The 18,249-nt window shown below is 31.3% G+C and overlaps 1 protein-coding gene across 1 annotated transcript; it reads left to right on the plus strand.

Annotated features, from left to right (window-relative positions):
* The first annotated feature begins 7,609 nt into the window (after positions 1 to 7,609).
* LOC105786421 (cytokinin riboside 5'-monophosphate phosphoribohydrolase LOG3) lies at positions 7,610 to 11,941 on the plus strand. The gene is made up of 7 exons (XM_012612836.2): positions 7,610 to 7,887; positions 8,360 to 8,457; positions 8,569 to 8,599; positions 9,444 to 9,543; positions 10,514 to 10,584; positions 10,949 to 11,092; positions 11,607 to 11,941. Exons 1-7 carry the CDS (start codon positions 7,768 to 7,770, stop codon positions 11,697 to 11,699), a joined length of 657 nt encoding a protein of 218 aa, XP_012468290.1. The 5' UTR covers positions 7,610 to 7,767; the 3' UTR covers positions 11,700 to 11,941.
* Positions 11,942 to 18,249: the final 6,308 nt, after the last annotated feature.

Raw genomic sequence — 18,249 nt, forward strand, 5'->3', positions numbered from 1 at the left:
TTCTACAGGTTGATTTATGGTTTGTCCTATCCAATCATTCACTATTCCTTTGCATGCTCCCTCACCCATCCAAAAGAAACAAGATTTCAATTATTAATAAATAAGATACCATATTACTTTTATTGTTTTACTCGAGTTCAAATCATTTAAATTTAAAATCCGTGTTTTTGGAATAAGTTGTTACAAGTTTATATCATTTTAAATTCGAGCCATTTCAGATTCATAATTTTTATCATCAAACTAATAAGTCAATACCGATCAATTTTATACCACAATGTGGACATTACAATCATGGCATTCACGTTAGCTTGGTCTCACAATAATTTGTGTAACGTGTACCAATGTTAATGTCGGGATAAAATAATTGACTGTATATAATAAATTTCATCACTCTTTTAATTTAATTTATTATGCATGGCGCAAAAGAATTATTGACATATTTTATAGAGATTTTAAAAAAACTTTAAATCCCTATTGGGTATTTCCTAGATTTATTATGGATTTAAATTTATTTTTATAAATTATATATATATATATATATAAATACTTTAATTGAAACAATTAGCTATTTAGACTAACTGATGATATTATAAAAATATATAATTTATCATGTGAAATTAAAATATAGAAACCAAATCTCAATTTAAACATAGTAGAAAGACTGACCAATTCAGATCTAATTATTATTATTTTTTCCATAAATTTTTTGTCATGATCGAACCTATTTTATTGGCCATGAACTATGTCGTGTCGTGTCGTGTCGTGTCGTGTCGTGAAAGTATAATTTATATATAACTGTCTTTTTTGAATACTTACAAATCCTTTAGAGTTTTGAATGAAATAACATGTATCTACAATGTTGAATGCGTATATGTTATGATGTAGAGTTTAATATCGCTTGAAAGTGACGACATTTTAAAGAAATCGTGAATACGAGAAAAGAATAATTTTCAATTATGCCCTCATGACATGCAGGGACGAAAGCAAAGAGGGGCAAGCAATGGCAAGTTGCCGTTCAGTCTCTTATATTTTTATGAAATTACACGCTAGTATACTGATAAAATTATATTTAGGGTTTAGGGTTATATTTACCTCTCAAAAATTTATTATATTTTTTAATTTTGTCCTTAACGACATGACCTATAACCAGCGGGCTGAGTCGGGTGGTGAAAACTTTGCAGGGAAATTATGAGTGGAGCAATGATGCATCGTCCACTTACCTAAAGCCACGTGGCATCTCAGGGTGATGAAGCAAATTATGTCAACGGACCAAAATTTTTGCAGGCTTTTATTTTATTAATAAGAAAAGCATTTGAGTGTAGTTTTAAGTGTTTGATGACAAAAACAAGTTGCCAAATTCCTGAGGGAAAATAAAGTTGAGAAAAAGTTTCACTCCTTTTTGAATTTGTGAACCAAAAATCTCATATTTAATTAATATTTTATGAACTTTTTTCTTTTTCCAATTCTGAAAGCTACTTCTCCAATTTTTGGATCTTTTAAAATATGGGTAATTTGTTGTTTTTTTTTTTTCTTGCTTTCTTTTCATTGATGTTTGTATGGAAACATCAAGAAACATGTTTTTAATATAATATACAGTTCACTGATGTAACATGTTTGGGGTAATTAGATGTTATGTATAACGATACATTATCTTTTTTGGCTCGACACGTATCCTTAGAGTTATCTCTGCAGAGATCCTGCGAGCTAGTAGAGTGCAGAGCAGGTCGAATTCTAGGTCACCCGGATGGGTCGGATTTTGTGATATATTTTATAACAAGGGGCGAAACTAAAGGGGTTGGCAGGGGCCCCGACCCTCCTAAAATGAGAAATTTTGTATTTAGCCCTTTAAAATTTTAAATTAGTAAAGGTAAAATTACATTTTGTCCCCTTGAAAATATAAAAAAATTTGACTTAATCTTTTAAAAATTATAAAGGTATAGGTTATTAAAATGGTGAAACTATATTTTGCTATAGTAAAAATTACAAGTTAATTTCGGTCCCTCGATATCACCTCCCAACAAAAGAAAATCAAACCTTTTAATTTTACACTAAACTTTTTTTTGGACCAAAATTTGTAAGACATACATATCTTGATAGTTATGGGTGACTCTATAAACAAAGATGCAACGATTTTACACATTGGGAAATGGAGGGGAAACAAGGGTATGGGTGGCCACAAGCAATGATCCCTCTCCAAATATCTTAGTGCTTCATTCATTTAAAAAATTGTTTTGTTTGGGGCTCTATATTTCCATTTTTTTTCCATTGCTTATAGTCAATAATTTTTTATAATTTAGATAAAAAAAAAGTATAACAGATAAAAAAAATCAAATATAAAAGTTCTTAGGATAGTCACTACTAGCGGTCTAAAATCCATTTGGGTTTGGGCCAACAAGGTCGCAGACTGAGCTTGCAGGCAAAGCTCGTTCGCCGAGCCTACTCTTCTGTGAAGTTCTACATGTATGAGAATGTGTACACGTACGTGTTAAATCTAGAGTAGAATACATGTCTGTATGCGTTGAGCATACTTAGCATGTCATCTCAATGAACAATACTTATATTATATAAATAGATAAACATCATAAAAGAAAAGAGGACAAAAAAAAAACCTCAACAAAAGAAAAAAAAAACAACAACAACAAATATAATTCAAAAGTGAAATAGTGACATAAGAAGCATTTCATGAAAATGATATAAATATTTATAAAATAATTGGAATTTTAGAAAAAAATCTAAATTTGATAGTACTGTGGAGAATAATCAAACATATAGTTATTTCAGTTAATTGTGGAAATAATGTCGGCAACTAACAATCTAGACACTGAATTATAGGTTTAATCCTGTCATTATCTATGTCTTACAGTTATTAGATATTACTTGAGTCTGAGTGATAAAGAAATTGATAATTTTAAGTAAAGTTTTAAGATCGAGTTTTGTAAGAAAAATAATGTTTATCAAAATATGATTCAATTCGACTTCAAATTTAATCGAAATTTAATATATTTATGAAACAAAAGAATTTCCAAAATATAATATTTGAAAAAAAACTATTTCGTATAAGGTTGATTGAATTCAATTAAATTGGATTTTTGAACCGTCCACGATAATTTATTTAAGTTTAGTTCTCGATTTTCTTATAATAATTTTGAGTTTTGGTTTTTTTTTTTCATAAATATTTCTAAAAAATTATGTTTTCATGTAATTAAAGATATTAATAAACTTATTTAGAATTGGTGGGTTAAATTGTGTTAAAATTTTTTTTTCTCCAAACTGTTTGCTTCTTATCTTTTATTTTGTTTTGTGGCGGTGTTAGACTCCGGACTGGCTATCGCTCGCCTTTTTCTCCCTTCCACCAACCTTACTTTCTTTCTTTTTCTCATTCACTCCACATGTCTTCTCTCTTTTCAGTTTGTAAATCTATTTTGTGGGTATCTTTATTGTCTTCATAAGTTGTGATGGACAGATGACAGCGCCTGTCGTTTGCTAAAACTCTATCGGCCACCAGTAGTTTTTCAGAATAATAAATTATTTCACAAGTCAATTTGGACCCGTGTTGTCTTAAGTTTTACAATTTTTTTTGTTTTTTTTTTCCATTGTTTAATAAGTTTTCAGTTTTAAAAGTTTTTGTCTGCTACTGTAGCACATTTTTTAGTATTGCTTATGAATGTCACATTAGTTTTACAAGTGATTTTAGGAATGGTTTTGTTGTCGTCCTCTCTAGTTTGGTGGATGCACGATTCTTTTGACGATTTTTACTCATCACTTTAGACCATTCGAGGCTGATTTCCTTATCGTATCAAGATAATTAAAAAGCCTAATCAAGTTTTAGGTCTTTATAAATTAATTTTTTTATTTTTAATTTTAGAAATTTAGTCCCTCTATCATTTTAAATTAACAATTGAAGTTCAATTGATAACACGTGAAATGAATTACAGTAAGTTAACAATTGAAGTTCAACGAAAATCCCTTGACGGTGTTATTAAATGGATTTCAATTAGTAATTCAAGACGAAAAAAAATTAAATATAATTAAAAGTAAATAGACTAAATTATAAATATGCAAAAATATAAGGATGAAGCAGAATTAGAGCAAATGAAACAAGCACAAGTTTTTATTTTTAATTATTAATGAAATATTTATGCACTTAGTGCAATTACCTATACACGCGGTTCCACAAACACACAAAAACTTGAGTTAACTGCGCATGCAAGCATGCAGAAGCTTACACATAACAATTAATTAAATATATTTATTTATATGCTGAATTATCCACTATTAAGCAATAGTAATTATGAGTTTATAATATCTAAACATAGGTTGGGCAGGAATTAGGCAGACAGATTAAAAAAATAGCCTCAAAAAGAAGTGCTAAAAAAGGCCATTTTTGGGGATTGAGGATGTTAAATAATCAATACCCACATTACTTCAATTTGGTTTAAACAGCATAGGTTCAGTTCCAGTAATCCTGGCAATTGGATGTAATGAATAAAATATAACCCTAAGTTAATGCAACAATGAGGACCATAAAAGGTAATAAAGATATTAGCAAATGGGATTTGTTTAAAATAGGTGAGGGTGGAGAAAAAATTGTAATTTTTTGGAGGGTCAAATTTAAAATGGATTAAATTGTGTTATTAAATTTTCAGTGGGTCAATAATGAAAGTTTTCTATTCTATTAAGAACTAAAGAGTTTAGATAGAATGGGGCTCAAGGGTAATTCTCCTATTTAACTAAGGAGGGTCAAGGCTCCTCCTACCACCCCTTTGGTATATTCATGTCTTGAAGTTTGTTGATGCCTTTCTATCCTGAGTTAAATTGAGGAATGGGTTGGAACTTGTACTTCAAGATGCTCTCTAGCACTCGAGTCAGTGCTTTAACTACACGATAAAAGGTTAAAAGTGAAAATATGGTAAAATTAAGTACGAATAAGAGGTAATACATGAAGTAAAGTCAAGGTTTAGTATTTATAGTTAATTATTGGACAACCTATTTGCTACCTAGATTTATCGATTGGACAATGATTACTTGATGTGACGTCTCCTATTTGTTAGGAGCGTTAGTAGGTAGGCTCATAGGCCTCAAGGGGTGTCACGGGCCGCAGTTCAAAGCCCGTGATTATTACACAAAGAGCTTCCCATGGAAGTCAATCTATTAAATGGGACTCATTTGAATCACTTGAACTGGCTCGATTCGAAGAACAAGTGATGAATCCCATTTACTTGAAACCTTGGTGGTCCAATGAAGTACTTATGGCAAATTAGGACTACCTTGGTAAAAATAGAAAGTAATTTTAGAAGATTGTAGGAGATTATAATCTGATAAGATTTGATTATGTAATCTTTGGGGATTATGTAAATCCTTTAATTGTAGATAGGCTTTGATCTCGTCCGTTGATGTAAAGCTAGTTATACCGTTGGATTTGGAGAAGATAAACTATAAATAGAGGGTCTCCCCCTCCATTGCAATCATCCATTGTATCCAATGTATTTTAAGGTGAATACTAATTGAGAGCATTTACTCAAACACCTTATGGGTGTTGCTTGTCTGTTCTTTCGAGCTTTCTTGTCTTTGAGTTACTTTTGTTATATTTTCGGTGCCTTAGAGAATTTCTGCAAGAATCTTCACTTTGCAAGAGCTAGGTTGACTTAAACCCAAGAAATCGCCTAAAGCCATATGGGTTGCGAGATGAAAGTTCTAACCCTGTGACACAAGTACTATGCCTATTGGAGTCGGAGCTCTCTTGGGCCTTTTGATGGTAAAAGTAAAATGGAGGTCCAATGGTGGCGCGAGGGGGTTGGTAGGAGCGTGACCTCTCCTAGAATGAGAAATTCAACCATTGGTCCTTTAAAATTTATAGAATTTTAAGTTAGTACATGGTAAAATTACACTTTGACCCCCAAAACGATAAAATTTTAATTTAGTCTTTTAAAAATTGTAAAAATATAAGGCATTAAAATGGTTAAATTTCAATTTAGCTCTCATAAAATTATACAATTTAATTCCCCTATATTAGGTGTGAGATCGCATTTTGCCCCTTCTACTAAAAAAATGGCTAAATTAGTTTCTATTATTAGATCAAAGAGCAAAGTGGTTCTTTTGACTAAAAATTTTATCCACTTTTATTGTTAAAAATTACTATGGCTGACAAAATAACCAAACAATCACGTATGGTGTGCCACATACATCTCATGCTGATGTACGAGGACCACTTTTGAATAGTAGCTTTGGATGAAATTTTTAAAAAAAGAACCAATTTACTCTTTGATCTAATGTATAAGGGCTAATTTGCACATTTTTTGAGTAAATGAGACAAAATGCAATCTGACTTCAAGTACAGGGGCCTCTATGATACTTTTACTACCTTTTAATCCATTTAATCCGAGTATAACAAAGTTCTTATATACTCATTAGCAGAGGAGACACTCCAGGGGGGGCAAGCAACCCTCTAAAAATGAAAAATTTCAATTTAGTTCCTTTAAAAATAATAAATTTGCAGGTTAACATGGTAAAATTACACTTTGACCCTCAAAATATAAAAAATATATATTTAATCCATTAAAAATGATGAAATTATAAATTAATACATGATAAAATTATATTTCGATCTCTTAAAAATTTTATAATTCAGTTACTACCCTCCTAAAAAAGTTTTTGGCTTAGCTCCTGCTGGGTAATAACTTTAATAAGATAGAGTTTTGGAACATTTGTGTATATATTATGTTTATATTAAAATATTGGTATGATATAATTGTATGGTATTCAACATTTTGAGATTTAGAAAGGTTTTGAGGGACAGCATGCCTGGTGGGGGAGAGTCTATGAAATAAAAACCCAATGTTTCCTTTGTATTATTCAACAGGTTTGTCTAACAATGGAGGGTGAATGAGGGTACAAAGGTATGCATAGGCCATATCCCACTAATGTTTTTATTCAATCATAAAAATTAAACAATTGCTCCATATATCACCACCATCTAACCCTCTGAATTTTACCCATAACTTAGCTCAGAAAAATTATATATTTTTTTTTTGTGTTTCAAAATAAATATCCATAGTGAAAATCATTTTGGCCATTTCACTAAGATTAAAGGAACAAAAGATTAGCCTTTTTCTTGGAGTGACAAAGCATGATCATATAGAAGACAAACAGGCTTATGAATCTTCCTTTGATGTATATCATATTCATCTATTCCATCCGTTTGTATTAAGAGTTAGATTGCATTTTATTCATTTTACTTAAAAAATGGGTAAATTAATCCTTATATATATATATATATATAAATAAATTGGTCTATGTATGTCAGATTGAGGTACACGTGGCACGCTATATGTAACTATGTGCTTATTTTGTCGTATAGGAACCATTTTACTTTTTAATGTAATGTACAATGACTAATTCGCCATTTTTTTTAAATAGAGGGAGAAAAATGTAATTTAACTATTAGCACAAGGATTTTCACAGTAATTTCACCGTAAACAACACGCACACAAAAAACCAAGTGGCCCACGCGTGGGAAGACTAGTTGTGTATATGTGTGAAGCACGTGTGGCTAGGTTTTTATATAATACCACTATGAAGAGAATGCACTACTCAATATAGTAGTGGTAGTAGTAATCAAAACAAAAGAAATTTTAAAGCTTTGGTACTTTTGCATTGTAGTTTTTTCATATTGATATGTGTATAGATTAGGAAGCAAAGATACAAGCTTTTAAAGCTTTTGATAGACCCAAAAGCATATATATAAAGAAGGAAAAAAGAGAGTTAAAAATGGAGATGGAGAGTGAAACAAAGCAATCAAAATTTAAGAGGATTTGTGTGTTTTGTGGAAGTAGTCAAGGCAAAAAGAGAAGTTACCAAGATGCAGCTATTGAGCTTGGAAGGGAATTGGTATTTATTTACCATAAAGCTCTGTTTCTTTTTTCTCTGTTTTTTTTTTTTTTTGGGGGGTCTTTTACACTAATGAGACATGTTTTGGTTATGGTTTTGCTTTTTTTACTTAAAATGGAGGACATGGGTTCTGCAAGAAATCTTTTAAAAGTTGCATAAAGCCATGAACTTCTATTTCCATAAAGGTTGTATTGTTTATTTGTATTGTGTATATCTTCTTGTATAATACCATTTCTTTACTGTTTGAAACCTGTTTGTGAATTTGTTTATATGGTATCTAGCATTTTTTAAAAAGCCCCCTCAAGCTTTTAGCTTTTTTGCTTGTCTTTTATCATTTTTTAATGTGTGTTGAACTCAAATGAGTTTCAATGTTAATGTATATATATATACATGCTTGAAACTTTGAACCATAGTCTCTCATTCCCTCTTTAACATACATTGATCTTTGAACCAGTGTCTTGTTCTTTTACAGGTCACAAGGAACATTGATTTGGTCTACGGAGGAGGTAGCATAGGATTGATGGGTTTAGTTTCACAAGCTGTTCACAATGGTGGTCGCCATGTCATTGGGTAAAAGAACCCTCATTTCTCAGTGAAACTGGCTTTTGTTTGTTGTTGTTGTTATAGTCTTTCCTTATTACAACACAACTGAATTTTTGTCATGTTATTGTCTATTTGCAGTGTTATTCCCAAGACGCTCATGCCTCGAGAGGTATGAAAAAAAAAATGGACCTTCATTTACCTGCATCACTATCTTTTTTGCTCTTACCTTTCACCATTCATGGTGTTTTATTTCTTTTTTAAATCATATTTTTTCACATTTATACCATTTTAGATTAACCAAACTTTTCTAAAGTGTTTTTCTTTACTGGTAATAAAATTATTTAATATTTGATATAGCCTTATCCACAATATTCTGGGAGTATTGCAACTTCCCACTTTACTATTTTCTCTTATAATATTATATTTGGGATCAAAACATGGGTTATCCTTGTGCCTTTTTTTTTTGCTGGCCTTTTCTGAAATTTGGTTTTTTTTTTTAAATTTAAATTGATTAAAAATAAACAAATGGACCTTCACCTACCTACAAGTTTCATTATCACCATCATTTTGCTCTTTCTTTTCACCATTCATGGTGTTAGAATTAATTTTCTTAAACTCTGAAAATAATATAATATTGTTAGAAGTAATAATTACGAGTCTTTAAAATATTAACTTTTGCATATCATAAATATAAAAATAAGTAATCTTTATCTACAAAATCACAGGGACAACTGCAACTTTCTTTACCTTTTTCATATATGTATATATATTTGGGATCACAAAAATGGGTTTCTTTTGTTTTTTTCTTGATTGGCCTTTTCTAAAATTTGGATTTTTTACTCTTTTTTTGCAAATTTATGTAGGTAAAAATATTTACTGGTCAGGGAAATTTCTCAGTGTTAAAAGTTCTTTAAAATAAGTCCATTATACCTGCAACACTCATCATTGCCTCACTGAACAACACTCAAGATGATCTTTCTCTTTTCATTATATTTTTCTGTGACATTTTGCAGTTAACTGGTGAAACAATAGGGGAAGTGAAAGCTGTTGCAGATATGCATCAAAGGAAGGCAGAGATGGCTAAGCATTCAGATGCTTTCATTGCCTTACCAGGTTTAGTACAATACAAGCCCTTATTTTTACACCAAAATAACAAAGCAAATCAAGTAAACTTATAGCTATCATCAAGTGTGCTTTGCTACCTTCCTCTGCTTTTTTTGATATTAGAAAAGATGGAACCCTGAATGCAAAAAGCTGTCCTTCACCTTTAGTTTGCTTATTTAATGTTAACTAATGGTTTCATCTCAGATTAAAAGATAGTTCTAAAAAAGGTGCTATGTTATGGGGATAAGGTAAGTCAAAGTATTAATACATGTACCTATAATAGTTTAAGGCTTTACCCTTTGTCCACAAGCACTAATTGATTGTTTCAAAGAAAAAAGAATCATTAATTTCATGTTTTCTACTTTAACCTCACTTTAACTGTAGTTTTATACTAGTAACTATTTTGGTATTTCCTATCACATTACAATCAAACGCGTTTTGATTAGAGAGCACAGACCCTAAAGCCTATGATTAGAAAGCAAGCCTTTAGACCCTAGTTCATTGACCTATCAGTATCTTTACAGTTTACACTGAAAATTAGACCTTGTGAGGAACTCTCTTTCCTTGTTTAATTTGAAGTATCCCCAATATCTGTGGTGTTTTTACACAGTGCCACCTACCATATCAAGACTGACCTAAAGTACAAAATCCTTAAAACTTTCACTAAAAAGATTGTTTGCCAACTAGCTGCTGCATCTAATAGGGAATCCTTTTTTGCCACTTTGAAAAGGCTACTCTCTCTTTTTTAGTTCTTTTTCAGCTAAATGTATTGAAACCTTATTGTGAGGATATGCAAATAATGCATTGACAAGTCTCTTTGATTCTATTTTTAGATAGAAATGTGTAGGTAAAAGTACCTTTACAGGTTCTTATATTAGAATATAGAGTGGATTTTGATACTTTTACAGTGAACAAAAAAAAAAATCCACTTACATGATATATTCACTTTATTCGTTATAACTTAAAAATACACATGCAGGTGGTTATGGAACTCTTGAAGAACTACTTGAAGTCATTACTTGGGCTCAGCTCGGAATTCATGATAAATCAGTATGTCCTCGCCATTTTTCCTTTTATATACATGATTAACTTATGTTCCTTTTTGTAACTCGAGTGTGAATGTCAGACATGATTATGTGTCCTTGGAAAATCAATACCAAGGAAGAAGCTAGCAGCCTTGACCCTCTAAAAATGATAGATTTACCATTTAGTCCTTTAAATTTTTATGAAATTACATATTAGTATAATGGTACTAATGGTAAGATTGTAATTTGGCTCCCTATAATTTATGATTTATCTCTGGTCCCTCCCTAAAGCAATTTTCTAGTTTCATCCCTCATCAATACCATACCCCGGAGCAACATAATACGAAACAAATAATCAATAATGGATAATATTCTACTTCCTTTTTCAGGTTGGCTTGTTGAATGTTGATGGATACTATAACTCATTGCTTTCCTTTATGGATAAAGCTGTGGAAGAAGGGTTTATTAGTCCAAGTGCACGCCAAATCATTGTATCTGCACCCACAGCAAAGGAGCTAGTAAAGAAATTGGAGGTATAAATCAAAGGAAACTTCTTCACTGATGCTATTCCTTCATTAATAACCTGCATACGGTAAAGGTATTATGGAGGTTCATGTACTAAGAGTTAAATTGTATTTTGTCTTTCTTTATTAAAAAAAGAGCAAATTAGTTCTTTTTGTTAAAAATTCCATCCATTTCTACTGGTTAAAATTAGTTTTTGTATGTCGGCATGAGGTACACGCAGCATGCCACGTGTAACTGTCTGGTTATTTTGTTAATTACCCTAGTTTTTAACAATAGAAATAGATGCATTTTTAACAAAAAAGACTAGCTTGCCTTTTGATCTAACATATAAGATTAATTTGCTCGTTTTTTGAATAAAGAGAGTAAATGCAATATAATTCTTATAGCAGGACTTCTATAATACTTTTACCCTTGCATATATATATGGTATGTCATGTGAAATTGTACATTATTGGTCCATAATAAAAGTGTTCCCGTAAATAATTGTTTTTTTTTCTTTTCATGTTTGCTTATCGGTAAAAGGAATATGTCCCCTGCCATGAAAGAGTTGCTTCAAAGTTGAGTTGGGAGATGGAACAGCTTGGTTACTCTAAAACATATGATATATCTAGGTAATTGCTTTGGAAGAGAAGGATAGATGGAATTTGGAAGGATATAATTAAAAAAAAAAACCTTCAATGGGGTAATTAATTTTTGTAAATTACTGTTATTGACATCAATATATGAATTCCAGCCTTCTCTTTTAGTGGAAAAAATATTTTATTTTACATTGTAAGTACTAAAATTATGACCGATTATGTTGTCGAACTCTTTAAATTTTCAAGTATTTATATGAATATAGAGGTGTGACTTTACAAGGATTATGTAATTATTGACAAGAATAGGGTAATCCCTTTCAATCTTATTGATAGATCTCAAGAGTATATATAATATTTATACAACCATAGTCACGTATGAATAGGAAATATACCTAAATATATGCCTAAAATATATACAATAATATACAATATATTTAGATATTCCCAAAAGATAATATCTCATAATAATATCCTCTCAAGTTGGAACATGCAGATCATAAATGCCTAACTTGTTGAGAAGGTATTCAAATTGCACTTTAGCCTTTGTTAAAATGTCAACCAACTGAACGGAGGTCGGTACATAAGAAGGTGATATTAACCCATCCTATTGCATCTTTAACAAAGTGACAATCCACTTCAATATGTTTAGTACTCTCGTGAAATACAAAATCCTGTGCAATATGCAACACAATTTGGCTATCACAAAATAAATGAATAGTTTTAGGATGATAAACACCTAAGCTCAATAACAAGGCCTACAGCAACTTGAGCTCACAAGTGACGAAAGTCATAGACCTATAATCAACCTCAGCGGAAGATCGAGACACAGTATGTTGTTTCGTAGTTTTCCAAGAAATAGGAGATTGTCACAGAAAGACAAGTCAGATAGTAAGCGGATGCCGAGTTAACGAAAAAACAACCCAATCAAAATCACACCACCCCTTTAAGGACAAATCACTATCGGATCTCAATAAAATCCTTTGGTCAAGAAAGCCTTTCAAGTACTAGACAACACACACAGTTGCATCCCAATGCTCCAACCTCGGTTCATGAATAAACTAAGATAAAATATGGACTGAGTATGCGAAATCATGTCTGGTCACTGCCAAATAAATCAAATAGCCCATTAACCGCTTGTATGACTTAGGATTAGTCAAAACTACCCCTATAGCATGCGTCAACCTATGATTTTACTCTATTGGTAATCATGTGGGCTTTGCTCTAAAAAGATCCATCTTACAAAAGAAATATACCCAATAAACTATGAGCTACCTCTATCCTCAAAAAATATATCAAAATACCAAGAACTTTCATATGAAAGCAAAAATTGAGATACCCTTTAAAAGTTTTCAAAGCAGCGAATTCGTTCCCAGTAATAAGAAAATCATCAACATAACTAGCACATTAATGTGTACATATCCCTTACTGTATGTAAAAAGATAACCAGAATATGATTGAAGAAATCCATACCCTTTAAATGCAGTAACCAGCTTAGCAAACCAACACCGAGGAGATTGTTTTAACCCATACAAAAACTTGTGCAAACGGCAAACCATTCCAGGATTATCAAAGGCAAAACTTAGAGGAAGCTTCATATAAACCTCTTCGTCAAGATCACTATGCAAAAAGGCATTATGTTCATCCATCTGATGTAACTCTCAATTTTTCAAAGCTGCAATAGCTAATAAAGCATGAACAGTTACCATTTTCGTCGTAAGTGCAAAAGTTTCGTTATAGTCAATACCTTCTACCTAGTGATTACCAAAAACAACAAGATGAGTTTTAAGTCTCTCAATACTTCAATCAGAGTTATATTTAATCTTGTACACCCACTTACTACCTAGAGCTTTCTTTATGAGAAAAAGTGTCTCCATAGACCAAGTGTCATTATCCTCCAGAGCACAAATCTCTTTTTGCATAGCATCACGCCATCCTGCATCCTTTACAGCCTTTTAAAAATACTATGGCTCGACCCCTACAATAACAATTGTAAAAAAATATTGGTGTTTTACAGTAAACTTGTTACAATCAACATAATGCGCTATAGGAAATGGAGTACCTAAGAAGGCTTTGAAACAAGTGAAACAGGAGATAGACTTTTCTTTACAGCGGTATGAGCGACAAAATCCCGAAGCTTCACTGAGGGAAATGTCTCCCTATGCCCTCATTTCAATTCAGGTGCACCATTACCTAAAGCTCTTTGTACCATCGTATCATTAATGGAAGAAGATGACACCACAGGTGGTGAACTCACAAGCTGCAGAGTGATAAGCAGAGGAACTATCGTGGGCTGTGACACGTTTGACTCACCAAAATTTGTATCAAAAATTGTGTTTGCACTCCCATATGTCAGAGCAACATGGTCGGGTTCAATGGTCACAACATTCACATCCAAATACAGAAAAATATCCTAAAAAAGTTTCACATTACGGGACACAAAAGTGGTGAATGAGTATGATTGATAAGATGATAAGCCACAGAAACACACTCCCCTAAAAAATATAGGCAGATTTCTTTGAAAACGCAAAGCACGAGCCACATTTAAAATATGTTGATGTTTCCTCTCCACTCTCCCATTTTGTTGAGGAGTACCAACATAAGAAAATAATCTGGAAACAATTAAATTCTGTCTCATTATCACTTTTAACAAACTTTCTTTATTGAGAAAATTGACGATTAATCATAGCAATAAATGACACGAAAATCTTGAAAACCTCTTTCTTATTAACCAATAGATATACCCAAACAGCATGGGAGAAATCATCAACCAATGTCAAAAAATGAAGGGATTCACAAGATGAAGGAGTATCATAAAAACCCTATAAATCACAATGAATTAACTCAAAAATTTCTCATAATAAAAGTGGAAAGTTATTTCTAGTTTGCTTAGCACGATGACAAATTTCGCAAGCTTTGCTCAAATGATATCTAGAGTTACTACCATAAGAAAGTAACTTCACTACTTTCTCGGAAGGATGACCTAATCTTCTATGCCAAAGTTCCAAAGGGATGAAGCTTCAATCGAAACTGCTTTAGCCGTCGATACTTGCCAGAAGTAGTAAAGTTCATCTCGCCTGTCACTCACTCCAATTAGCTCCCTCAAATGAAGGTCCCGAATAGCACATATGTTAGTAGAAAATTGGACAAAATAGTTCACATCATCATTCAACTGTGAAATCAAAATTAAATTGCAGTTTAGTTTAGGAACATAAAAAACATGTTTTAAGTGAATTTTGCTTGTCAATTTAACCATTTCTTCTTGGGTAGCTACCATTGTTTGGCCATCAGGGAGTCCTATGGAACATGCTACAACTTCTCTAACATTCGTCAAACAGATAAGATCACTTGTAACATGATTTAAACACCCCATATCAATAATCCAATTGTTTTTGGACTTACCATTCAATTGATTGATAGTAGATTGTGTATTACCAAACACCGTCAGAAGAGACTACCATTGCTCAGCGGTAAAATCAGGAAGTAAAGGAGAGTTAGGTTCAATTTTAGGTGGTGGTGGAGAAGTAGAAACATCGCCAACCATTGAGAATGATGAAAAAAATTGTGTTAAACACCGAGCTCAAATACCATGACAAGAATAGGGTAATCCCTTTCAATATTATTGATAGACCTCAAGAGTATACATAATATTTCTATAGCCGTAGTCACGTAAGATAGGAAAGATATATAATATATTCCTAAATATATGCCTAAAAGATATACCATAATATATAATATATTTAAAGGAAAAAACTGCTTTTGTTTGAAGGTGAAGCTAGAAAAAGATTTTAGGGCGGAATTAAGTTATATATTTTGATAAGAGTTAAAATGTATTTTTTAAAATGATTAAATTAAAATTTTATCATTTTGGGGTCAAAATATAAATTTATTATTATTAATTTATAATTTTATATATTTTAAAAATAAAATATACTTTTCCATTTAAAGGGGTCAAAGCTCTATCCTTCCTCCCTTAGCTTCGCCTCTATTGAACATATACCTATTTTCAATACTTAACTCGAGTTTAATATTTTAAAAAAAAGTTTTAATCTAGAAATGCAAGAGACACGATTAGAAAAGACACGAAAGAAAGTTTGCTTAAGATTGTGATTGAAAGGCCTTTTTATCAACATCCATGCATGAATCTTGCAGGTTAACTGTGTTTTCTTCTTTCTTTTGAAACATTGCATGAAATTTTCACATGGAAAAGAGTTCCATCAATTTTGTAATATCTATTTCTACTATATTTAAAATTAAAACTAATTGCGAAATGATTATTTATCCCAATATGAATTTAAAAATAAGTGTCAATTGAGTCGTAACATAGTATTGTTATCTAACAAAAACTAATGAATTTGAGATATTTATTTCATCGAACTTCTCTTTGAGACAAGATCCAAATCTTTATGTTTTTTGTGTGAATCAAAATTTATCCGATAAAAAATTTCACTACTTTCGCACTGTTATATTTACGATTGACGTTCATTGGGGTTTTAGTCGATGACTCCCTTGTCATCTGGTCACCAACTTCCTTAACCTTTTGACACTAGATAGGCGTTAGCCTCTGTATATGGTCTTATAACTTTACGTAAATATCCGATTTAAGAGATAGAAATGATTATGAGTACACGAGTGGTAGGATAAAGGAAAAAAAAAAGGGGAGAAGACTAACAACCATTTTCTCTTCTTTTTTTTTCATTTCTTTGTTATAATAATTTGTTTTTCTTTTTTTTTAAACCATTAATTAAAATTTCATTTTTAATCTCTTCGTTAAAAACCTTTTTTTTTAAAAAAAATTTATTAAAAATATATATTAATGAAAATAAATAAATAATACCATGTTACTAGCCGTTACTATCCTGTACAGTGAGCGCACATGATAAAATATCAGAAGCAGACAACCGACCAAAGTTTAATGACCAATCAAACAACAGCTATAATCATGACGGTTTCTCCCTGAGAATATTGTATGTCTGACACGTGGCAAATCATACGCCAGGTAAATTTTGCTTAGAATGTAATACCAATTATATGTGGCGGCTGTGTGGGGACTAAATACAACGTGGCATGACAAGAGTAGTTGAACCAATCACCGCCGGTGCTGGTTGGTGGGACGGCCGTGGAAATGACGGTTATGGGTGTTGAAATTAAACACTGACTTAGTCGGTTAACCTTTTTAGTCACCCCTACAGGTTTCCTTGATCGAGGTTGGATTGAATTGTAACTCCATTTTAAAAAATAGAGTAAATTACATTTTAAGTTATTAAATGATTAGTAAGTTTATGATTTGATCACTCAACTTAAATAAGTTATAAAACAGTTATTAAATTATTCAAAAAAATTTATTTAAGTCATTGAGTTGTTAAATTTTTTTAAAACCGGCTAACGAGCTTGAGAGACAATTTGACAATCAGTACGATAGATCAGTACTCATCAATGAGTAGAAGAACATACTTTAGATCTAAATTAACTTTAGATCCAAATTAATCTGACGGTTGGTGTTGGAGAACAAAGAAGAAAATTGTTTAATTTTTGATTTGCAGATTCACAATGTTTAAAACTATTTCATAAAAAAAACAACACAAAGAGCTTTTGATTGATACAAATAGTGCGAACAAAGAATGCTCTACATAAGCGATTTTAATAGTTCAGTGATGATTTTGTAACTTTTTGAAATTAAGTGACTAAAATATTAATTTATAATAATTTAGTGACTTTAAAGCATTTTAGCCACAGTATAAGTATCTGACTCATTTTTATGAGTATACATATCCATTAGTCACGCCTTTTCTCTCCTAACGTTCACCTTAAAGACCCTATACACCATTCCATGTGATCCTAGCTGTCCTTTTACAGTCATTGGTTGGCACGCGGTCCCATCAGATAAAATACACGTGGCGAATTACTAGCCACTTATCAGCTACGGCTATGATTTACCAGTTTTGTCTTCTTCTTCTTTTTCTCACTTTTCATCTAATCCAACGACCCCGAATTTTCCATATTTTTTATTTGGACTTTTTGGGAAGTTTGTGGATTTCCATCATCATTGCAAAGAAGGACAACAATATTTAATAATGATTATCTGGCCAAATAAAATGATTATGCTTTTAATTGAGAAATTAAATAAACCACCAATCTAATTAAAAATGCATTTACTTGAGAAATTAAATACATTATCCATGGTTAAATTATTATTAGAATAAAAATAAAAAGGATAAGAATGTGGAGAACTCTTTTAAATAATTATTTGACTTTAAAAATCATAAGTTTATAATTGTTGTCAATAACAATGTACCTTAATAAAATAATTTATTTATCTTTAATTTGTGGAGTTTCGTACAATTGACAAGAGAGGTTAATAAAAAATTAATTTAATTCTTTAAAATGATAAAAATATAGACTATTAAAATGATAAAATTATATTTTTGATATCATAAAATTATAATTTAATTTTGACCCTAAATTTTTTTATTTCCCCACTTTTCTTATCAACAACATTTATTTTTATTTAATTTTAAGTAAAGATCATAAGTTGAAACATGAAATAGCTTCCACTATCTATATATATATATATATATATACACATGCAA

This window comes from Gossypium raimondii, chromosome 1, assembly GCF_025698545.1.
Source record: "Gossypium raimondii isolate GPD5lz chromosome 1, ASM2569854v1, whole genome shotgun sequence".
Lineage (NCBI taxonomy): Eukaryota > Viridiplantae > Streptophyta > Magnoliopsida > Malvales > Malvaceae > Gossypium > Gossypium raimondii.

What these genes read in the sequence shown, in the direction of transcription:
- LOC105786421 (XM_012612836.2), top strand. Translation starts at nt 7,768, where the DNA reads ATGGAGATGGAGAGTGAAACAAAGCAATCAAAATTTAAGAGGATTTGT. An exon ending in GGTGGTCGCCATGTCATTGG is followed by an intron (nt 8,458 to 8,568) that starts GTAAAAGAACCC and finishes GTCTATTTGCAG; the next exon opens with TGTTATTCCCAAGACGCTCA. An exon ending in TCGGAATTCATGATAAATCA is followed by an intron (nt 10,585 to 10,948) that starts GTATGTCCTCGC and finishes TTCCTTTTTCAG; the next exon opens with GTTGGCTTGTTGAATGTTGA.